The sequence below is a fragment of the Callorhinus ursinus genome, unplaced genomic scaffold (assembly GCF_003265705.2).
Source record: "Callorhinus ursinus isolate GAN/ISIS: 27379988/994484 unplaced genomic scaffold, GSC_fseal_2.0 scaffold61, whole genome shotgun sequence".
Lineage (NCBI taxonomy): Eukaryota > Metazoa > Chordata > Mammalia > Carnivora > Otariidae > Callorhinus > Callorhinus ursinus.
The window spans coordinates 2,813,401-2,837,720 of NW_027397123.1; the positions used below are offsets into that span (position 1 = coordinate 2,813,401).

General features: G+C 40.2%; 1 protein-coding gene across 4 annotated transcripts; it reads left to right on the plus strand.

Moving 5' to 3' along the window:
- Positions 1 to 66: 66 nt before the first annotated feature.
- On the plus strand, positions 67 to 22,409 carry ZNF793 (zinc finger protein 793). Of its 4 annotated transcripts, none has more exons than XM_025854523.2 (7): positions 67 to 195; positions 1,397 to 1,538; positions 4,173 to 4,282; positions 8,882 to 8,927; positions 14,646 to 14,775; positions 15,303 to 15,398; positions 17,386 to 22,409. In XM_025854523.2, the coding sequence occupies exons 4-7, from the start codon at positions 8,913 to 8,915 to the stop codon at positions 18,336 to 18,338; spliced, it is 1,194 nt and encodes a 397-aa protein (XP_025710308.1). In that variant the 5' UTR covers positions 67 to 195; positions 1,397 to 1,538; positions 4,173 to 4,282; positions 8,882 to 8,912; the 3' UTR covers positions 18,339 to 22,409. The 4 variants fall into 4 exon arrangements, 3 of the variants coding, with proteins under 3 accessions (XP_025710308.1, XP_025710310.1, XP_025710309.1); XM_025854525.2 differs by having other exon boundaries at positions 14,649 to 14,775; XM_025854524.2 differs by lacking the exon at positions 4,173 to 4,282.
- Positions 22,410 to 24,320: the final 1,911 nt, after the last annotated feature.

The following is a 24,320-nucleotide window of genomic DNA, read 5'->3' on the forward strand; positions in this document are numbered from 1 at the left end:
ATACCTCCCGTTAAAGTTCAGAAACCCAGAATCCTGCGCGTTGGAAGGTTGCCAGGTGGCGGCCGACAGCCTCAAAGTCGCGACTGAGTCTGCGCACTGGCCAGTTGGGATGGGAAGCGATTATACTGCGACGAGGCGCCGTGGTCCACCGATCAATTTCGGGTTATGGGCGCGGATCCAGGAAAAATGGGAAAGGTCAGTGTGAGAAACAGTCAAGATTAAAGACCTCTGTAGGATAGTGATCGGACGACTACGGTGGCCCGACTGGGTCAGTCATGGGTGCCTGTAAGGGTCAGAGACGAGGGTACTGAAGGGGTTAAGTGATTGGACGTGGGAGCCTCGTGGGGGGGTCTGTGGAGGTTTGTGGGAGTCGGTGGCAGTGTCTGTGAAGATGGATTGGGAGTATTTGGGAATCAATAAATGAGGGTTCTCGATTTCTTGATTGGCAGAGTGAGTGGTGATCAGTTCACAGTGGTCTTCAGAGGTCTGGTGCCAAGTGGGGTGCTTCACAAACACTGATTTGAGCAGCATTAGAGCTCAATGTTGGAAGCCTGAGAGGGTCAGTGATTGGAGGTTCTAAGTTCTGTTTGGGTACCTGGAAGTGATGATTGTGGAAACTTTGAGGTTAAGTGATGGGAGGGGTTAATGGGGACCAGTGTTTAGAGAAATGCTTTAGGCCATCGGTGATTGAGACTTCCTTTAGATCATGGTTGGGAGGAGCAATCTGAGGGTATTAGTAATTGGACTTCTGTAGATCAGGGAATGGTGAACACAGGGATCAATGGGGGTCAGTGATTGGGACTGTCAGTAATTGTGGGGGGAGGTGGGACTGTGGGAGTCAGCGATTGATAGTCACTCATTGGGATATCATTGGAGATCAGTGTGGGTTCGTGATTAGGGATCTATGTAATTCACTGTTGGGCAGTCAGAACGTATCAGTGAGCCTTGTAGTCACTGACTAGCAGTCTTTGATGGTCATGTTTGGAAATACAGGGATATCAGTGACTACAAGAACGTTTGTTGTAGATTGGGGCACTATATATGTCCATGAGTAGGAAGCTTAATGGGTGATGAGAAGGATTGTGAAATTTAGAGGTTGGGGATGGAGAGTTAAGGATTTGAGGCTGCAACCCTGCATGATGGGAGCACACTTCACCCTTGTAACACTCTCCAGCTGATGGAACAGTCAGTTCAGTTCAGTCTAGTCCCTCTGCAAAAGCCCACATCAAAACTCTTTGAAACCTTCTTCCCCTTTAATTGTTCCCCACATTAATGAAAGTGCTTTGAAAAGACCCAAGTGTTAAACTTACCTGAAGTACCAGGTTATTAAAAAGGTGGCTTCTATTGCTTTTGCCGAGGATTTAGTGCATTATTTCTTTTTAATGTTTCTTTTAAGGCCCTTTCTGGCAACGGTAATGATGTATCCATCTGTGACAACATCCCAAGGGTGAGTCTGGTTTCTGGAAATCTAGTCTGACCCCATGGCAGCTAGGATGGATGTGACTTTGCCTGTGGTTAGAAAACAAAGAACTTACTGAGTAAGTATCTAAACTGATAATTGTAAAAGATTTGGTCAAAGGAACACTTTGAGGTTGTTTGGAAAATACTTTTATCTTTTAACTTAAAAATAATGTTCTCACCACACTCATACAAAAAGTAATTGTGTGAGGTAATGGAAGTGTTAACTAACCCTATTGTGGTAATTATTTTGAAATATATATATATATCAAATCATGGTATTGTACACCTTAAATTTTATATGTCACATACCTCAGTAAGGTATGTCACATACTTCAATATGGCTGGGGAAAAAAAGAAAAATAAATTATTTAAAGAAAAGAAACTAGATGTGGAAGTTACTGTGTTCTAAGAATCTTTTTGCCTTGTTTTGTATTTTTTTAGGCATGACACGTTTGACCTCCTTGAATCTGTTCCTTGTAATATCCTGGTAGAATAATTCAATAAAGATAAAACCACAGAAACAAAACTTAAAGCTACTTTTAGAAACTGCTCTTCACTGAAATTAAAGTCAAACTACTAGTAATTAAGATGGGCTGAGACAAGATTACAAATAAAACGGAAATAAGATTTTGACCATTAGCTTAATGAAAGGGTGAAATGCCAAAACAATATTTTGTTGTTTTAAAATATTATATTTGATCCTTATGTAGTCCCCAAAGCACAGTAACTATAACATCTTCTGAAACAAAGGAAGCTGAGAGGTAAGGCAGGTAAATACCTTTCAGAAGCCATACACATCAAGCTTTAGTTTTTAGAGCAGATAGCCTCTGTTTTCAGTTGCACAGAATCAAAAACATGTGGTTGCTTTGGTGCAGAAGTCATGAGCTTGGATGAGGTAGGAGTTAAGGGCATTTTCTTTTACTCGTGGCTGTTTTCCTTCGTCACCTATGGTGTGTTCAGTGCCAGGTTTGGGAACAAGTAATTTTTCTTTTTAAAATTTTTAACATTAGCCTTTCACTGAGATATAAGATACATACAGAGATATACATAAATATGCAGCTCAGTGAATTGTCACAAAAGGAACACCCTTGGGTAATGTACTCAGATCAGAAAACAGAACATTGTAGCACCCTGGAAGCCTCCATGATATGCCTTCCCTGTTACTACCCTGCCAGGGGGAACCATTCTCCCAGCTTCTAACATCACTGATTAATTTTGCCTGTTTTTGAACTCTTATAGATGGAACATTCATACCTGGGGTAGGAAGAGGGAGACATGTGGCTGTGCATGAAAGTTTTTTAAGTTTGCATCCAGATTATTTCATTTTATTTGTACAACAAACATTTTTCCAGGTCATTAAATATTCTTTTTTAAAAACTGAGGTATAACATACATACAGTCAAGTATGCTTATCTTAAGTGTACAGCTCTGTGAATTTCTACGTTGTGGAAAATCATGTAAATACAACCAAGATTAAGATAGACACCGGGGCGCCTGGGTGGCTCAGTTGGTTGGGCGTCTGCCTTCGGCTCGGGTCATGGTCCCGGGGTCCTGGGATCGAGCCCTGCATCAGGCTCCCTGCTCGGCAGGGGGGCCTGCTTCTCCCTCTCCCACTCCCCCTGCTTGTATTCCCTCTCTCGCTGTGTCTCTGTCAAATAAATAAATAAAATCTTTAAAAAAAAAAAAGATATACATCATCTCTAGCACCCTGAAGCCTTCTTTATCAATCAGTACTCACTTCTACCTCTGGGTCTAATATAATGGACTAATTTTGTCCATTTTTGAACTTGAATTAAATGGAATCATAGGAATAATCTGAGGGCAAAACATTCATCCCATGGGGAAGTTTTGTCTGAGACTCTAAAATCGAACACCAGAACAAAATTCTGACCTGTAGCCCTGGCTTGGCCATTTGAGATTGCCTGTTTTCTGCTAGTCTCTCTAGAAGCCGAAAATATGCACAGTGAATTGGACCCTGTGGGTTTGGAGTGGACTTGGAATAAGGGTCCTGTTAAGGAAGTTAACGAGTTGAGGATGGCTCTTCTTTGTAGATATTCAGAGGGGAATCTCAGAGCTCCCTGTCAAAATCTCTAATTAGCTTTTTAGAGACTGACTTTTGACTGCAGAGACCTGAATTAGGCAGCTTGAAAGAGTCTTTGTATGAGCTGCCTGCCCTGAGGCTAAGACACAATGGCTCAGCAAATATAGGATATTCTGAAAGGAGTCTTTCTCAGGAAACCTAGAACATCTGGTAGATTCATTCTGGGGCAGAGAAGCCTCTGTCGCTCACATGCAACCTGAGTTATCTGGGTAAGCAGGTGTTGATTCATAATTCAGCCCCTTTCAACCTTATCTGAATATGTATTAAATGAGGTAACTTACAGAAAGCCTCTAGAAATGGGCTTTTTAAAATTATTTTTATCATTTATCATTCCTGTTTTCACAGATAAGGAAACAACCCCAGGGAGGTAAATTGTTTGGCCTAGATTCCCCTCAGTTGGTTAGAGAAATTGCTTGGTTCAAACTTATCTCTGAGTGATTCTGAGGCTCACAGTCCTTCCAGAAGATACCCCTGCCCCAAACCCAAAGCAAGCCATCACTCAGCTCTGTCTCCTACACAGGACTCTGCAGGCTTCTTCCTCTTGGGCCTCAGAGGGTATTTGGGGAGGGACTGTTGGATGACTCTTATCATGGGGTCTGTTTATCTTCAGGTTACCTGAGTACCCTGTATACCTGTGGGTCCCACCACCTCGCTGACAGCAGGGCTTCCCAGGACCTTGGTCAAGTCTACAGAAGGCCCTGCCTGGGGCTGCAGCTGAGGGTGAGTTACTGTGGAGAGATGGAGCTGTGAGGGACAAGCAGGCCAGGGTGAAGACCCTCTGGATTTGGAGAGGGGGAACTTGGGACAAGAATCTCTTCTGAAGGAAGCACCTAGGTTCCAAGACCTCTTGCCAGAGCAAAGACTCCTCTAAGTAACAGGAAATAGCATCATTCCTGAGCCAGAAGCTGAGCAAGACTCAACTTGGTGTCGCTCCTTCCAGGGACCCTCCATGGTAGGGGAAGGGTTGGGTCCCAAGATTCAGAGAGACAGAAGTGAAGGGGGAAGCAGGCAAGGCCAAGTGAGAGGTATGTTTTCTCAAGGGAAGGAGACATCGGTCCAACACAGTACATTCTGCCATCTTGTAGCATGTGATATAACCAGCCCACTTCCTTACTCTTACCACCAGTTTCTGGATTCGAAGTTGCAGCCTTGTCATTTTTGCCATCTCACCTGGCCTCTGGGAATATGGAGACTTCACTCCATCCTGACTAAGGGGCAGAAAAGTCCCTGGATTCTCAGAGTGATGGTGGCAGCAGACCTACTATAGCTATAGATTTTTTTTTAATTAAACATTATTTGAAAAATTTGCAGGGATATTACTGTCAGTTTTTATATATCCTTCATCTACACTCACCCAGATAAATGCTTACACTCTCGTGCTGTCTTTGTCTCTGTATATATGTGTTATATTATAAATATATATTAATTTTGGCCTTTTCAAGTATTTGAGAATAAGTTACAGACCTGCTGCTCTTTTACCCCAAAATACTTCAGTGTGCATTTCCTAAGAATGAGAGCATTTTCCTATATAACCGTAGTGCAGTTTTCAAAATCAGGCATTTAACACAGTAATTTAATACCATTATCTAATCCATAGTCCTTATTCAGATGTGAACCAATAATGCTTTTTCATAATAACATTTCTTTTTTCATTCCAGAATCCAGTTCAGGATCACAGACTACCTTTAGTTGACATACCCATTTATAGTCTCCTTTAATGGGAATCAGTTCCTCAGTCTTTTTGTCTTTGATGAAGTCAACATTTTTGAAGAGTATAAGCCAGTTATTTTGTATTACTGCCACTCAACATGATTTTTGTCTGATGTTTCTTCATGATTAGATTCAAGTATGCATTTTGGGCAGAATATCACAGAAGGAATGTTGTGCCCATCATAGTGCATCATATCAGGGGGCACATGACTTGTGTCCCATCACTTGTGATATTAACTAATCACTTGGTTAAGGTGATATCTGCCAGTTTTCTCCAGGGCAGAGTTACAATTTTTCATTTTATAATTAATAAATATCTGGGGGGGATATTTAGATACTATATAAATATCCTGTTTTTCATCCAGCTCTTACCAGTGGTTTCTCACCCACTGATGCTGCCATCTCATTTAAAGGTGAAGGAAGTGACTTTCCCAGGTCATAGAGCCAGGGCCAGAACACAGGCCTCCGGACACACACTCACTAGCACATTTGCCACACCACCACTCGGCTGGCACTTTGCAGCCGTGGACAGAACGGGCCAAAATGAGTAGCTAAATCCAGGAGGATGAGGGAGGGGGTGTACTCTTTTAGAGAATCGACTAGTTATCAAAGCTGGATTAACTGCCCCAGCCTGCTGGGCTCCAGGCCTTTCCTTCCAGCTCAGTCCCTGATGGACAGTTCAGTTCTCTCAGAGAACCCCACTCCCCCTTTTAAAACCCTCCTGTGGCTTCCCTCATGATGAAAAAAGGCAGTGAAACTGTGATACATAAATAATGAAGTGTGTGTGTGTGTGTGTGTGTGTGTGTGTGTGTGTCAACCCAAATCGAAGCACTAATAACAGTTTATTGTATTTCATACCCAAAGCTTTTCTACACATGTATTTTTTAAATAATGGGATTGTGGGGATTTTTTTTTTAACTTGAGGTGTAACGTGCATAGAGAACAGCGTGTAGCTTAATGAATTGTTCCATATGTGCACACTCATGTACCCACCACCCAGATCATAATAGAGAACATTTCCAGCACCCCAAAGCCTTCCTCCACCCCTCCCAAGCAGTGCCTAGTCATAGCTATCACATAGGTTAGGGTTCTCTGTTTCTGACCTTCTTTTTTTCTCTGTTTCTGACCTACTTTTTTTTAAGTACTTTTTTGACTTACTAGTATAACTTGATTAATGTATTAGTTAAGCAAAGAAGTGTCTGTATTTTATTTAACATTCAAGGAAATCACTTTTTTTTTATTTCTCCTATAGAAGAGACAGGAATCTAAGTAGTTAATCTTAACACCATTAAGACAAATTCATTATTATATCTTGTGAACAGGATGTTCCTGGAAATGTTCCATATCCTGATTGTGTGGGAGTTATGTGGGTGAATGAGTACATTTGTCAAAACTCATCGAACTATGCAATTAAACTGGATTCATTTATTATATGTAAATTATACCTCGGTAAAAAAAAAAAAATCTTTTAAAAGGTATAATAAGCTCACTGCTCAGTCCGGATAGCTAAATGCCTGTTTTACACTAACTGCTTTCTGACCTGTACAATATTTCAAAGCATTTTCATACAATTAAAAGATAATGGATGTTTATTGTCCACTGAGAAGAGTAAATCATTAACTCATTTAGCACTATAGTGTTACAAATGTTTCCGTATGTGTATCCTCATGTACTCACCACCCAGATCATGAGAGAATATTTCCAGCACTTTTTTCTTTTTTTTCTTAATCTTTCCAGCACTTTAGAATCATTTCCTTTTTTAAAAGATGATTTGTCAATAGATTAGTGAGAAAAGACTTCTGTAAAACAAAGCTAGAAGAATGTATTTTTTTTTAAAGATTTATTTATTTATATATTTATTTGACAGAGAGAGACACAGAGAGGGAGGGAACACAAGCAGTGGGAGTGGGAGAGGGAGAAGCAGGCTTCCCGCAGAACAGGGAGCCTGAAGCAGGGCTCGATTCCAGGACCCCGGGATCATGACCCGAACCAAAGGCAGATGCTTAACGACAGCCACCCAGGCGCCCTGAAGGATGTATTCATTTTGAAAGAATTTTCTCCCCTTGAATCCGGTGTCCTCTGCTAATCACTAAACTACCTGGAAACTTTTAGTAGACATGGCCAGTTTCCCTTATGCTTGAACTAAATGACAATCCCATCAGCTATGCGTGAGAGCTTGTCACTCCTGAATGTCGATTTTTAATTCCAGGCTGTCGATTATTGGCACAGTATTTTCAGACCTCTTTATAAGGTTTCTCACTTCTGTGAGTGAAAAACCTAAACATTCTTTATTAGTTGTTTGTACCAGTTTAGTTCCACATTTCCTAATGTATGGATGTTTTAGAAATTAGAAGCCTCCATGTTTTAGTAGTCCTATTTAATTACAGTATCTGTTATTTTAAGAGAAAAAAGTTAATATTTTGATTTTTGAATTTCACTACAAATTCATAGTTTTTGTAGACTAAAAGTTTGTGAACATATGCATTCATACGGAATTCCTAGCCCATGAAGTATTCATGTTTAGCTTTGGTAGATATGACCGGTTTGCTCTTACCACTCCTCCTCAAATGGTTGGATCCCTTGAGGCTGGTTCCTCTGCCCCCTTGCCAGCACCTATCCCTGAAGAAGTGTCTTTGCTTTCTGGACTCAGGATTACAGAGGTGCTTCTTGTGATCTTTGCTCCAGGTGTGGACTCAGCCATTTTCCAAGGAGCTCGAGTTCCTTTTTAGTGAAACCAGTGGAAGAGATCAGAATCTGGGCACTAGCAGGTTTTTCCAATTACAGTGATACAGCCACAAAAGATAGAAGTTTTAAAACCATGAGTTATCCCATTAATGATTTTACCATTAAACATTCAAGTATGTCAAAATATTTACATTCTTAATCTATGATTTACCCTTTTTCTTTTATAATTTAAGCCACATAGTTATCTCTTTAATTAAACATCTTAATTAAAAATAACAGTAGTTTGTTCTCATCTGTTGAAAAATACTTTTTAACAATACTTAATAATACACTGGATGAATAACCAGATGTAGCCTTTCAGTAATCATTCCTACCACAGTGTAAGTAACCATTAGTTTTAACTGATGTTATCCAGTTATTTTATTTTGCTTTGAGTTCTTTGTAATAAGTTACAGTATATACTTTTTTCAATGGTAATATTATGATAGAAAAAGCATCCCAAATATAGGACTTCATAAACACCGGTAGGTGAACAAGTGCAACTTTAAAAGTAAATAAGAGGCAAAACCCAAGCCTTTTTTGCCTTTAAGAGAAAATGAATTGTTCTGCAGGGGTGATCCCACTCAGCATGAATTTGGCTCCATCTCCCATGGGGACAGTTATTTAAGTTTTAAAGATTTTGGTTTTTAATAAATTTTTACTTCTTACTTGGTAGCAGCTTTTACTTCCTGGGAGGTCTGTTTTATGCATTCACATTCTGAATTGAATGGCACCATTTTTTTTTTCTTTTACCCCAGTGATTTCAAGCATGGATTTTTGTACAAGATTTATGTAGGGACTTTGCAAGTTCTGAGACGGGCCTGGTCCCTCACAGCTCTGTTCTCTCTTTCTCCATCCTCTTCCCCCCAATCTCTGTCTTCACAGGACTCAAATCTTTTTCCAAGAACAGCAGAAAATGATTGAGTACCAGGTAAGTGTGACATAAAGTAGCCGAGTTTCCCTTCTTGGGAAACTGTTCTAGAAAAAATATGGGCATTTCAAGCATGTATACTTTATCACAGGCTGGGTTCTCAGAAAACAGACTTGGAGGTGGGAGGTTTGCACACATGAGGTTTACTAGGTAGACTCTTAGAACACTTATAAGAAGCAAAGGAAGCAGGATTAGGCAGAGGGATTTGAACAGGCATCAGCTGACCTTACAAGATGCTTTGGAGCTGGGATGGCCCTTGCTGTTGTCTTGAATGGAGGGAAGGAGGCCTTTATGTTCTGAAATCAACCAGTCACTGGTTGTAGGCTGCCCCAGGGAGGGGACATAAGTTTTCATGAGTAGCTCCCTTTGACCAAGGGCACTTTGCAAAAGGTCTCAAGCCTGCAGTAGCCAGCCTTCTAACAGCTGGGAGAATACCTCAGTCCTTCAGGGGGATTTGGGTGGAACATCACAGCTTCTGTCTACACATAAATACAATGGCAAGACCCTTATTATACATACTACTCTACCCCCTTTTTTCCCAAATAAAATATCTTAGAGATTGTACATATTAGTACTTGGGACCACACCTTTTTTTTTTTTGTAGATTTTATTTATTTATTTGACAGAGACATAGCAAGAGAGGGAACACAAGCAGGGGGAGTGGGAGAGGGAGAAGCAGGCTTCCCGCAGAGCGGGGAGCCTGATGTGGGGCTCGATCCCAGGACCCTGGGATCATGACCCGAGCTGAAGGCAGATGATTAACGACTGAGCCACCCAGGCGCCCCCACACCATTTTTTTTAAACAAGGTACATAATGCTCCATCCTACATGGAATATGGATGATTTAACTAGCCCCCCATTTTATGACATTCAGGTAATTTCCAAATTTGATATTACAAGGAATGATGCAAGGAACCTTCATCATTATATACAGATATACAAAACAGTCCAACAAGGGTCATTAACTGTGGTCTTCCTGGTGGCCCAGCAAAAAGGCAAATACAAGACAGCCCATGATTTGCACTGGCCATAGGATAGAAGCTTGCTGTTTATTAAGAGAAAACTAGCTTTTCAAGGCACTTTCTAAAGACATTTCCCTGAGGGGCCTTCTTATGGCTGAGGTAGAGCAACACTGCTGCTAACCATGTGGTCCCAAGACATGGGCTTCTCCAAGGAGCTTGTTAGACATACAGAATGGCAGGCCCCACCCCAGACCTGCTTGAATCAAGTTATTTGAGAGTGGAGCCTGGGAATCTATGTTTAACAAGCTCTCGGGGATCCTTATGCTCTTGTAAGTGTGAGAAGCACTGACAGGACAAAATTCTTAACAATAACTAACCAATGTAGAAGCATATTTTTTACAGTGGTTCAGCTCTTCCGTTGGAATTGAGTATTAGCCCCACAGAACTCCTGGATTTCGAGGTGACCAGAAGCATCACGACTTAGTTTCCCAATGAAGTGTTAATGTTTTCTATCTGTGTCAGAGTTGCAGGATGTTTTAACTCCTCTGTGCTTTGCAGCCACATGTGTAATGGAATAAAGTGCTAAAGTTCAGTTAGAGGAAAGTGAAAATACAAATATTTATTTTCAAAGGGAGCAGGCAGGAAGTTTCCTCCCCATTTATGGAAGTCCTGATTTTGGTCCAGGGTATCTGTGTCCTTGATCTAGACTGAGGAACAGATGAGCTGTCCATTATTTAAATTACTGTCATTCCCTTAACTGTCTTTACTAGTTTGGCAGCAAACAGTGAACATCTTAGTCCCCACCAAGTCTTGGTGTGAAGAGTTCCCAGCTCCCCCTACTTTCCTCGCCATCTTATGATGGTGAGGTTCCCTGCGTCCTGACAGGACTCCCCCCTCAGCCCCTGAGTTCCTACATTTCCACCTCTTTGGAGGCCTCCCTCCAGGAGGGACATCTCTTTCTGGAGACCCATCTTCTCCCCTTTCCCAGACCTTTTCCCTTGTCCCTACAACCATTGTCAGTGCCTCCAACCCTAGAAACCATCGCCACTTCCAAACCACAAAGTCCTTTCCTTTCTCCCCTGGCCTCCTCCATCTCTTGTAGTGACTTCCTGCTCTTGATGTTTCCATATTCTGTTTCTTATTCTTTCTTGAGTCCAGCATCCTCTCTCCCCACTTGACTAAAGCTTTTCTGGCTAAGGGCCCAGGTGACTTTTCTGAGGCTGAAATCAGAAGATGCTTTCTGATTGTTCTGCTAAAGTAGACTGTACCGTTTGCCCCCTTCTGTGCAGAAGGCAACAGCATATACTGAGTGAGAGCACAGACTTGGAGCCAGACTGCTGAGTTTGAATCCCGGGCCTTATCGTCTGTATGACCTTGCACAAGTCTCTGAACCTCTTTGTGCCACAGTTTCCCATCTCAGGAGATGGTACCATCCCACTGGACAAGCCAGGACCATATCCTTGACTTCTCCCTGCCTTCCCATTCTCACACTCAGTCACTAAGTGATGGTAATTTTACAACCTTAATGTTTCTTCCATCTCTTTCCCCTTCATCCCTATGTTTGGTGACAATGACCTGCCTTTATGGGCGTCAGATTACATCTTTTCTGTTTTGCTCTGTTCTATCCCATCCCATCCCATCCCATCCCACTCCAGTTAGCTCTGTTTGGGAAATACCGACCCAGGCCTGTCAACTGAGCCAGGCTCCATGCTCTGTGGTAAAAGACTGATTGCTGTTCTCCTACTACCATGGTATGTTATTCTGACATCAGAGAGGATATCTGGTTGGTACCTCCTATGTACATGGCCTTTGTGTGGGTCTAGGGTCTCCTGTGCCAGGTCCTACCTTCAGGTCCATCTGCTTGGGCTACTGCTCAGGTGCCACTGTAGGACCCCACATTTTTTAAAGAGATGTACAGCCTCCTCCTGAGGTTAAGCTGATGCCTGTGACCCAAAGCCCCCACCAGAAATCACATCGTTAAGACTATCTCACGTGGCCCAAGGCCTCCAGGTAAACAAAGACGGTCTTATCAAACAGAACATTGCAGGGGCTTAGAGATTAACTCCCAGGAGCTGAGTGCAAAGATCAGACCTCTCTTTGGGGAAGGTTCAATTCTTTACAGTCACTTGAAGATATATCATAGGTACTGTTTCCTCTACTCACAGGAATAGGGGAGTTTTTTCCCTACACCAAACAATTCTCCCAGTTCTCCAGTGGACACCAACTGGGTGTCCTACAACTTAGTTCAACTTGGATTTAGCATAGACCCTACAAGTTAGGGACTCAGTCTCACAAGACTGCCCCCCTCTTCAGATGCTAATTACAAATCTCAGGTTGTCACCTGAACTTCTGACCAACTAGCTATAAGTCAGGGGTTCCTATGACTCCCTCTTCAGTTTTGATAATTTGCTATAGTGATTCACAGATCTGGAAGATACTTTACTTACTATTATGGGTTTATTATAAAGGATACAAATGAAAAGCCAGATAACAAGGTACAGAATGGTCCTGAGCACATGATCTTCTGTCCGTAGTTTGGGGTGTGCATCTTCCCAGATGTGTTCACTAACGTAAAAGCTCTTCAGGGTTTTCATGAGATTTCCATCATGTAGGCATCATTGATTAAATCATTGATTGGTAATTAGCTCAATCTCTGGTACCACCCATCCACCCCCACCCTGACCTAGAAGTTGCGCAGGGTAGAAAAGGGGGCTGAAAGTTCCAGCCCTCTAATCATATGGTTAGTTCCTCTGGCAGCTAGCCCCCTTCCTCCATGTCATTGGCATAAACTTGTGTATTGTTGACTGAGGCTTGTTAGAAATAACAAAAGACACTCCTATTACCCCTGTTACTCAGGAAGTTACAAGGGTTTAAGAAGCTCTGTTCCAGGAACCGGGAAGGAAAACCAAATATATATTTCTTAATATATCACAATATCACAGGTGCCCTCTTAGGTTAGTACTTGTAAGTCCTTCTCTTGGGTCTCCAGCTGAAATCTATTAGGGTCCCTTGGGGCTTTGGCCTGGATGCTTTGCTCATCCTGTCTCCTTGCAGGGAGATCCCACACTGACAACTTTAGCTACCACTTCTCTGCTGCTGCTTCCAGAGCTTTAGCTCCCTTCCTGATCTTGCTTCTGATACAAGATTCATATATTCATCCTGCTGCATACTAAGTGTCTCCACCCATGTGTCCCCAGACATGTCTAACAACACATCCTCTTTGTTTCTGCTGTTTTTCTCATGTCTGATTCACCATCACCCAGTTGGCTTTGAGATACTTGGGTGTTACCCTTACCCCTCTTTCACCCCCCACAACCAGTTAAGGTGCAGGTTCTGCTCTTCTTTACAATGGTCCTTCTCTGTCTCACTTGTACTGTCCCACTTGTGAACACCATCTTCTACCTACATTATTACAGTTTTTGCTTTCACTTCCCTCCAGGTCACCCACCACATTTCTCTTTGTATCCATTCACTTGCAAATTATCTGTGAGTTTTGTATCTCTTATAGGCAGCACTGCTTTTTTATTTTATTTTTTTAAATATTTTATTTATTTATTTCACAGAGAGAGAGCAGGAGAGCACAGGCAGGGGGAGTGGCAGAGGGAAAGGGAGAAGCAGGCTCCCCGCTGAGCAGGGAGCCCGATGCGGGGCTTGATCATAGGACCCTGGGATCATGACCTGAGCTGAAGGCAGATACTTAACCAACTGAACCATGCACGCATCCCAGCATTGCTTTTTTAATCCAGCCTAACAATCTCTGCCTTTTGGAGTGTTCAGTCATATATTAATTTATATTATAATTTACTATCATTGAATATAAGTATAATTATTGGTATGGTTGGATTTGTATCTTTTTAGTATTTGGTTTTTTATTTGTCCCATGTGCTTTTGTTCCTCTATTTCTTCTCTTCTCTTATGTGTGTGTTTGTGTGAATTAAATGAATATTTTTTGGAATTCATTTACTTCATTTACTTCAATACACCTCTTTGCACTATGATTTTAGTGGTTCCTCTAGGGATACAAGATATATTCTTAACTTTTCAGTCTGCTTAGAGTTACCACTGTACCACTGTACCACTTGACATGGGATACAAGAAACTCACTCACATGCCTAATAGAATGTGCTTTCTACGCATACCTCTCCCTTGATAGATTTTCCATTGTCTTAAAGTCCATCGTCTCATCACTCATATGCCCCTCTATACTCCTCCTGATACTGAGAGCCTCACAGCCCTTAAAGTCACTGTTCTATCCCCATGCCTGTGTTCATGCTGCTCTGTCTGCAAGGATTGCAGTTTCTCCATCTTTCTGCAGAGAAGACTCAGCTCCACATATCCCCTAGCTCTGAAGCCTTGCTAGACCTTGAAACATTTAATGGACCATTCACACTTTTCTGTAACCTAGATGTCCTGCCACCATACCTCATATACTTTCACCTGGATGGCTTTACATATTGCTTTCTGCCAGGCTGTGAGCTCCTTAAGGTCAGGAACCATCCATGACTATGTCTCCAGCAGTCAGCACTGGGTTACACAAAGCAGGTCGTCTTCAGTCAATACATGTTGACTCAAAGTATATGACAGCGGGTTCCAATGTGATTGTTATTTTCCCTACCATACATAACCCAAAGCCAGGAATCTAAAAGCATCCTAGATAGATAAATTATGATAAGCTCTAACCTAGGAACATAAAAACTCCATACCATCCACCCCTGGCTGCATTTTCCCACATGACTCAATGCCATTTCATCCTCAGCAGAGACCTGTGTCCTTCAAAGACGTGGTAGTAGGCTTCACTCAAGAGGAGTGGCACAGGCTGAATCCTGCTCAGAGGGCACTGTACCGGGATGTGATGCTGGAGACCTACAGCAACCTTGTCTCAGTGGGTAAGAACAGCTCCACCATACAATCTAGATTATGCGTGAATGACCGCCTTTCCTTTTTCAGTTGCTAAAAGTAACTGAGGTACCTAGAGCCTCAGAAGTATGAAATACTTCCTATGCGCCAGACACTATTTCAGCCACTTTTAAAGTATTAACTTATTTAATTCTCCTAAGACCCTTATGAGATAGGTACTATTAGTACCACTATTTTACACATTAGGAAACAGCGGCAGATGGGTGAAGTAACTTGCCCAGTGTCACTCAACTAGTACATATAGAGCCAAGAGTAGGATTTGAACCCCAGCAGTCTGGCTGCACATTTTGCATTCCTGACTCTTACACTGTGCTGCCTCAGTGAATTTGGCTTGAGGTTCAGTGGTCTTGGGTTACTAATTCCTTTTGGTTCTGGACAAGGTGTGTGTACAGTCTTCTCCCAAGTACAATGTCTGTTGTGCAGCCTTTAATGCTGCCTGAGTGGCCCTGAAGACCAAGGAGCTCAGCCCAAGGCCTGGATCATTTCCCTGGAACAGGTTATGAAGGCACTAAACCATATGTGATCCTCAAGCTGGAGCAGGAAGAAGCACCATGGATTTGTGAGGCAGCATGCTCAGGCTGCCACTGTCAGGGTAAGTATACATTCAGCAAAAGAGGTACTATGGGAGGCTGGCACCTTTGGGATTTTGTTCAGAGTCCAGCTCTCAAAAGCCTTGGAGCTTTGCAAGCAGCTGGAGACATTTCTCTGAGAGCTTTAGCCTTCTTGATGACCCTTCATCCTCCATGCACCCCACCTCCTTTATCCAGGTGTTCCTTCCCCTCATCTCATCTCTCCCTGTGTTCTTACTCCATTGCCCTTTCTCCAGAATCCTTGGTCTCTTAAGGTTTTCAGTCCACCTTCTCTTTCACATTCAGGCATTCTTACAAATAAACTCCTGTCATTCTCCCGCTCCGGCTGGTCCCTTCCTATTTCCTGTTCTCACAGTTTCCAGGTAAAATGCCCCAGACCTGCCTGCCATACCCAACAATACCCATGGCACCTCAAGTGTTGGTAACCTACTCTTAAGGATGCCTTTGAACTTCTACTTCTCCACAAGAGTCATGGGCTTAGCAAGAATAGTCAGCGCTGTCTGTTTCCAATCTGTTTATGCCACTTACACTTGGTGTTGTAATCACATAATTGAATTAAATATTACATGAACCCCAAAAACATTCAAGTCATTTTCATGCTTCTCCCCAAAATGATGTCTCTGAAATTACTACCATCCACTGTTCATCCACCTTGGTTGTAGTAGTAGCAGCAACAGCACTAGAATTATTGGCCAGTGTGTGTGTTCACTCTATGCCAGATTTGTTCTCAGCCCTTTACATATATCATTTCATTTAACCCTTACAACACCTGTGAGATATCCAGCCTTTATTACACCATTTACAAATGAAACAGTCACAGAAAAGTTAGGAAACTTATCTAAGAACATATAGCAAAGTAAGGGACTGAAAAGAGATTTGAGCCCATGTGGTCAGGTTTCAGAACCAGTACTCTTTTTTTTTTTTTTAATATATGGTTATATATGTGAATTTTTTCACATTTTATTTTTTTAAAGATTTTATTTATTTGACAGAGAGAGACACAGCGAGAGAGGGAACACAAGCAGGGGGAGTGGGAGAGGGAGAAGCAGGCTTCCCGTGGAGCATGGAGCCCAATGTGGGGCTCAATCCCAGGACCACAGGATCATGACCTGAGCCGAAGGCAGACGCTTAACTACTGAGCCACCCAGGCGCCCCTCAGAACCAGTACTCTTAACCATCACATTCTGGTGCCCTCTAGGGTGTATTTTGCATCATTAAACTACACTCATCAACCTTCCTGAAACCATAGTAACCTGGCTACCAGCTGCCTTTCTTTTCCCTCTTTTAAGAGCCACACATTTTTTTTTAAAGATTTTATTTATTTATTTGACAGAGAGAGACACAGCAAGAGAGGGAACACAAGCAGGCAGAGTAGGAGAGGGAGAAGCAGGCTTCCCGCTGAGCAGGGGCCCAATGCGGGACTCGATCCCAGGACCCTGGGATCATGACCTGAGCCAAAGGCAGACACTTAATGACTGAGCCACCCAGGCACCCCAAGAGCCACACATTGAATAGCAAGGTTCTATATGACACCTCAGTAACAGGTTTGACAAACTACAGCCTATAGTTTGGCTACCTGATTTTGTAAATAAAGTTTTATTGGAACACAGCCATGCCTTTACATTTATATACTGTCTTATGTTTCTCAAATACAGTGGGAGAGTTGAGTAATTTTGACTGAGACCATATGGCCCACAAAGCCTAAAATTTACTCTCTGGCCCTTTAAGAACATGCCTGCCAACCACTGCTCTACAATATCCCATCTTCTTCAAAATTCTTTCTTTGTACACTCTATGACATATTCCATTTCATTTGTGCCAGTGTTGTGAATCTTCTCTACTCATACAACACCCTTCCCTGCATTTAGTTATGGTTCATGCTTTCTGTTCATGTATTGTGCATTGTTTAAATTCTTAGAGTATTTCTCAAGTAATTTTATTCTGGATCATAATAATAGAATAAAGAAAGGTTTGCTGTGTTTTCTCCAGAAAACATTTGTCAAATTAATGTCCAGAGGAAAAGACAAGACATGATTTTGAAACAAGGTGCATTCATCAGCAAGAAAACACTGCCCAAGGAAAGAAGCCATGAAAGCAATAAGTTTGGGAAAATATCACCTCTGAGCACTAATCTTTTTCCTTCAATTCAAAACCCTACTAACTGGGACCCCTGTGGAAAGAGTGCAAACCATAATTTAGATTTTATTGGTTTTAAGAGAAACTATTCAAAAAAACAAGATGAGTGCTGTGGATGTGGGAAATTGTTACAACATACAAACCATGATAGAAGACCTAATGGAGAAAAACTCTGGGAATGCAGTCATTGTGAGAAAGCTTTCAGCCACAACCCAGCACTTATGTATAAACCAGCAGTAACCAATTCTCTTGTGTACAAACGTAAGAGGGTTCCACCTACAGAGAAACCCCATGTCTGTAGCGAGTGTGGGAAAGCCTTCTGCTACAAGTCTGAATTCATTAGGCATCAGAGAAGTCACACTGGGGAGAAGCCATATGGATGCACTGACTGTGGGAAAGCCTTTTCACATAAGTCAACCCTCATTAAACATCAGCGAATTCACACGGGGGTAAGACCCTTTGAATGTTTTTTCTGTGGGAAAGCCTTCACTCAGAAGTCACACCGCAGAGAACATCAAAGAACACATACTGGAGAGAGACCCTTTGTGTGCAGTGAATGTGGGAAGTCATTTGGTGAGAAGTCATACCTCAATGTACATCGAAAAATACACACAGGAGAAAGACCATATCGTTGCAGAGAATGTGGGAAAGCCTTCAGCCAAAAGTCATGCCTCAATAAACACTGGAGAACTCATACAGGAGAAAAACCCTATGGATGCAGTGAATGTGGCAAAGCTTTTTATCAGAAGCCAAACCTCAGTAGACATCAGAAAATTCATGCCAGAAAGAATGCCTATAGGAATTAAAACCTGATAATTGTGAGAAAGCCTTAATCAAGGTATCCTATTTCATTATATGTGGAGGAATTCATTTTTAGGAGAAATCTCATTGATTTAATGAATTTGGACAAAATGTTTTACCATAAGGGAAGTCATGTTCTAAATGTGATAGAAATTTTTATACAAAGATTATAGAAAATACTTTATAAAACAAACATGGTTACTCTGGCTTATGAAAGTTTAAAAATATGTTAATGGAATGACAACAGCATACAAAATATATGTGAAGAGAATTGGTATATTCTGGTATATTCCACGGTGAGCCACATAATAAGCATTATATTTTGGAAATGTAAATGTGAATTTAATGTAAATTGTGAATATCAAGCATATGTGTCACATAGTATGTAGAATGCCATTCACCAACTTTTCCACTCTAAATATCACCATTGTCTTTTAGTGTCTTTTAACAATATAAAAAATAATGATAATAACATTTGTTAATGTTAAAAAGGCAAAGCTAAGGAATAGTTTCACAACCTGATATCGGATGAACAAAGTACTATAAACTTGATTACTCAGCACAGCCATTATTTGACAAAAAGTAGTGTGGCCCTGGTATATTTTGCACCTCTTCTGTTTTCTTAGTCTTGCTTAACATGCCTTGCAGCAAATTAGTAGGAAAGACACTGTTTATATGAGTCTTATAATTCAGAAATGCTTCATGCAGAGACCAAAGAAGGAAAATTTTTCTGTTTTTATTTTTTCTTTTTGCAAATTAATTCAGCAACATCCACTTTTCTTCCCTATCAATTTCCCTGTGAATGTCCTGGGCACTAAAACCCAAGTTGTTTCATCATTTCAATCTTTGAAAAAAGTCTACTTCCCTGAGCTGCCATGTCATCCAAATAAAACAAATGGCCATATTGTTCAAGACTTGCCTCCCTATAAGAATGCCTGATCCAGAATGAGAAAGGAAGCAATCACATGAGCACTGGGTGTTGTGTTTAAGTGATGAATCACTAAATTCTACACCTGAAACTAATATTACACTGTATGTTAACTGGAATTTAAATAAAAACTTGGGAAAAAAAGAAACATAATCACAGATGTGATTAAAAGATGTAATTAAAAGAGTGATAAAAGATATTTCTCACAACTGTAGATCAGCATGCTTTTAAAAGAGGAAATAAATGTTTTTCTAGCACAATGTAAGTTAGAAAAATTTCAATAAGAAGTAGAAACTTGATAGAACAATTACCATTGAAGAGTTTGGAAGTGATTAAAGATCTAGGATTGAAAAATGCTCCAGGCCCAGATGTTTTTATAATTAGTTTCATCTAACTATTTTTTGTAGGCTCCATGCCCAGCATGGAGCCCAGTGTGGGTTTTGAATTCATGACCCTGAGATTGAGACCTGTGCTGAGATCAAGAATTGGATGCTTAACTGACTGAGCCACCCAGGTGTCCCTCATCTAACTTTTAAAGAGTAATACCAGTGTTATTTGAAATATTTCAGCCCATAGACTATGATCCCCAATTTATTTTATGAAGTCAGAATAAGTTTTAACACCAAAACCAAATCAAAGTAGTGGAAAAAAGAAAACCCCAAACCAGTCTTACTCATGAGTTTAGAAATAAAAAATTAGAATAATAGCAAATAGAATTCAGCAGTATACCTAAGAATGATGTATTATAATGACCAAATAAGAATTATTCCAAGAATGCAGAGCCAATGCAGTAATAGGAAATACATCAATAAAATTAACAGTTTGAAAGAGAAGATGCCATCATAGATGCTGGAAGGTATTTAATTGAATTTTGCAAACATGTAAGTTAAATTGTAATATATAATAGCCACTTAAGATTCTCTTTACCAAAACTCTATAGCATATATTATGTTGAAACCATTTTTTGAAGATTAAGAATTTAATAGTATTAGAGATAAAAGTGTTCACTGCTGTCTATTTTTACTAAATATTGTCTTAGAGTTTCCAATGAAGGCAATAGAAAATAAAATTAAATAATTGGTATAAACAGTAAAAAAGGTAAAATTTTTTTCTGATGATATGATTGTATATCAATAAATGAAGAGACTAGTAATTGTTTTGAATTAGACAATTTTCTGAGAAGACAGTATAGAAATTAAAAGCTTCTCTCTGTAAACATCTAATAACATATATGCACTTCTTTTGGAATTACACTAAATGTCTGTGCCTTTTTTTTTTTAAATCTTTTGTGAAATGATCTTAAAGTCCTTATGGAAGAACATTTGTTCTAACAATCTAAACAAGAAAAGTATGAAAAAGAAAATTGCATACCAGATGTTGGAATATAACATGAAGTCACTTTAATAAAGTATTGGCAAAGGAACCGATAAATACATCAATGGAACAGCATAGAAAATCCTGAAATAGACCTTAGTGTATATGAACTTTCTCATATATGGAAAAGGTAGAATTTCAAACCATAGGGGAAAAAAGGAATCGTTTATTTAAAAAGAATTCTGTTACAATTGGCTTTTAATCAGGAAGAAAGTAAAGTTGGACTAGCAGCCCCAACCATATAAAAAAAATCCAGGTAGATTTAAGATTTAAAATTTTTAATAAGTTCTTAAAGGAACATGAAAGACTACACGTACAGTTTAGGAGTTAGATTAATTTTATCAACACAGGATAAAAGCTATTAAGAAATAAAAAATAGGGTGCTGGGGTGGCTCAGTCCATTAAGCCTCCAACTCTTGATCTCAGCTCATGAGTTCAAGCCCTACATTGGGCTCCATGCTGGACATGGAACCTACTTAAATAAAAATAAAAAATAGGAAAAAAATGACTACATAAAACTATGATCTTTTATATGGCAAAAGGTGCCATCAACAAAGTCAATACATTATAATTTTGGGTGAAATATTTGCAAAGCCAGTCAGAGAAGTGCTTTTCAGATTGACAGGAAAGCGATAACTCAATGGCAAAACATGGCAGAAAATGTGAATAGACAAGTTGTAAAAAGAGCAAATCCAAGGGGCTGGTGGGACCATCAAAAAATGTGTAGCCTTGGTAGTTGTTGGGGAATACAGATTAAAGTCATAATGAGATAACTGTATGCAATCAAACTGACAGAAAATGGCAGGAATGCTTTTTGCTGTCCCAACAAAGGTTGTTCTTATACCCTGCTGGTGGAAACATAAATTACAGCTCTTTTGAAAAGCAATCTGGCAACATCTATTATAACTTAAAATATTTATGCCACCTCGGGGAATCTTCTCTTAGAAGTAAAACCCTAATACATAAAGGAGAGATGAATATGTATATTTATTAAAAAATTGTTCCTACTGGCAATAAAACACTAGAATCAAAATAAATGCCCATCAAGAGGGAAATTGGAAGAGGGGAGAAACTAGTATATCCACTCCATATAATGTTTATATAGCCATTAAAGTGGACAAATTAAACTATGCTAGTGGACTTGAACAGAATTCCACAATGTTTTCTTGAGCAAAAAAAGTACAAGTAAGTGTGTAAAATATGAGCCTGTTTTTGTAAATCAGTGACAAAATTCCTCTAGCTGTTTGAGTGAAAAACATGTATCCATGTATGTTTGTGTATGATTTTCTATGCATGAAGAAAAGTATAGAAGAGTATACATTGGGTTGGGGGGAGGTGGGTGATGCAGGTTGGTTATGAGGGAGTCAGGGAAAATGAAAGCCAAATAGAAAAAAATATATAAATGAACCAAGTATGATATCTCAAGTGTGTGATTAAGTAAAATTATTTGAGTGGGGAGCTAGAACTCTTCTAATTTGTGGAGATGTTCGTGGTATATTGTTAAGTGAAAAGGGAAAATTGCAGAATAATGTATATGAATCTATTTTTTAAAAAAATAAAACTATGTGTATATATATGCATGTATGTTTCTATGAACAAAGAAAAGTATGGATGGATATACAGCAAGGTGTTAATTAACATTGGTTCCCTTGGTGGGGGAAAGGGAAAAATAAGCAGTTAATTTATTTATCTTTGTATTGTTTTACTTGTTACAACATATATTACTTTTGTAATTTGAAAAACAAAATAAAGGGGGTAAATGTTTCAAAATGCAGGAAGCATTCCAGGTGTTTCTGTTTTCTGATAAGATGGCACCCTGATCTGGTCTACAGTCATTTCTCCAGCTCAGTCCTTTGGCTATCACCAAAGTAAAAGTAAATGTCTAGGTTGTTATTTGTGCTTCTGAAGAGCAAAAGTAAATACTGTGAGAAACTCCCAAGTAGAGAGAGGCTTTTTGTTTTTATTTCAAAATAATTTTTGATTTATTAAAAAAGTTGCAAAAACAGTTCTTATATAGTCTTCATCCAGTTTCTCCTAATGTTAACATCTTATATAAACTTAGTATAATTATCAAAACAAGGAAATTAACATCGATACAAACTAGTAATTAAACTATAGTCCTTGCCACGGATTCCAGATCCTGTGGTGCATTTACTTGTTATTTCTCTTCTGTCTCCTCCAATTTGTGGCAGTTCCTCAGTCTTTTCTTATCTTTCGTGACTTAGACACTTTTTTTTTTGTTTTTTTAAGAATACTGGCCAGTTATTTTTTTTTAAATTTTTTTATTGTTATGTTAATCACCATATATTACATCATTAGTTTTTGATGCAGTGTTCCATGATTCATTGTTTGTTCATAACACCCAGTGCACCATGCAAAACGTGCCCTCCTCAATACCCATCACCAGGCTAACCCATCCCCCCACCCCCCTACCCTCTAGAACCCTCAGTTTGCCCCTCAGAGTCCATCATCTCTCACGGTTCGTCTCCCCCTCTGATACTGGCCAGTTATTTTGTAGAATATTCCTCAGTTTGGGTTTGATCCAGTATTTTCTCTGATTACATTAAGGTTATGCATTCATACTACAGAAGTAATATATCCTCAGAGCATAATACCAGAGGATACACGATGTTGATGTATGTTGTTGGTGATGTCACCACTGATCACATGGTTAAGATGCTTAGATTTCTCCACTCTAAAGGTACTATTTCTTCCTTTGTAGTTAATAAATCTCTTGGGCAAGATAATTTTCAGAGAAGTTTTAAAAAATACATTCCAGCAGGTTCTAGCTCCAGATATTCTGTTTGATTAGCTCTGGCTAAGGGTTCAAACATCCCTAGTAATTCTTTTTTTTTTTTTAAGATTTTATTTATTTATTTGACAGAGAGAGACACAGTGAGAGAGGGAACACAAGCAGGGGGAGTGGGAGAGGGAGAAGCAGGCTTCCCGCCGAGCAGGGAGCCTGATGCGGGGCTTGATCCCAGGACCCTGGGATCATGACCTGAGCCGACGGCAGATGCTTAACGACTGAGCCACCCAGGCGCCCCCATCCCTAGTAATTCTGATGAGCAGACAAGAGTGGACTTTGGATGTGGATCACACATGTAACCGTTAGCCTTGAAACAAAGCATCATCCTCATAGAACAGATAGTAATGAGACATTTGTGTCTCATGACATTTATGAATACTGGTCTTTAGTAACCTAGGTGTGTTAGTTATCTAGTACTACCTAAAAAATTATCAGAGACTTAGTAGCCTAAAGCAACACACATTTATTACCTTACACTTTCTCTGTCAGGAGTCCAGATAGGGCTTAGCTAGGTCCTCTGATTCAGGGTCTTACAAGGTTGTAGTCAGGTATTGGTCAGAACAGTGGTCTCAGCTGATCCTCAACTAGGGAAGAATCTGCTTGCAAGATCACATGGTTAAACTAAGGGCCTCAGTCACTTGCTGGCTGTGGGCCAGACAGTAACCCAGTTCCTTGCCATATGGGCCTCTGTGAAGTCCAGCTCTCTAGAGAGGGTAGAGGGGCTAGATATGGAGTTGTTAATTGATCATTCCTATTAAGGAAGCCTCCATAAACATCACAAAGGATGGGGTCTGGAGAGTTTCCAGGTTGATGACAGTCACGTACTAGGAGGGTGACACACCCCAACTCCACAGGACAGAGAAGCACCTGCACTCG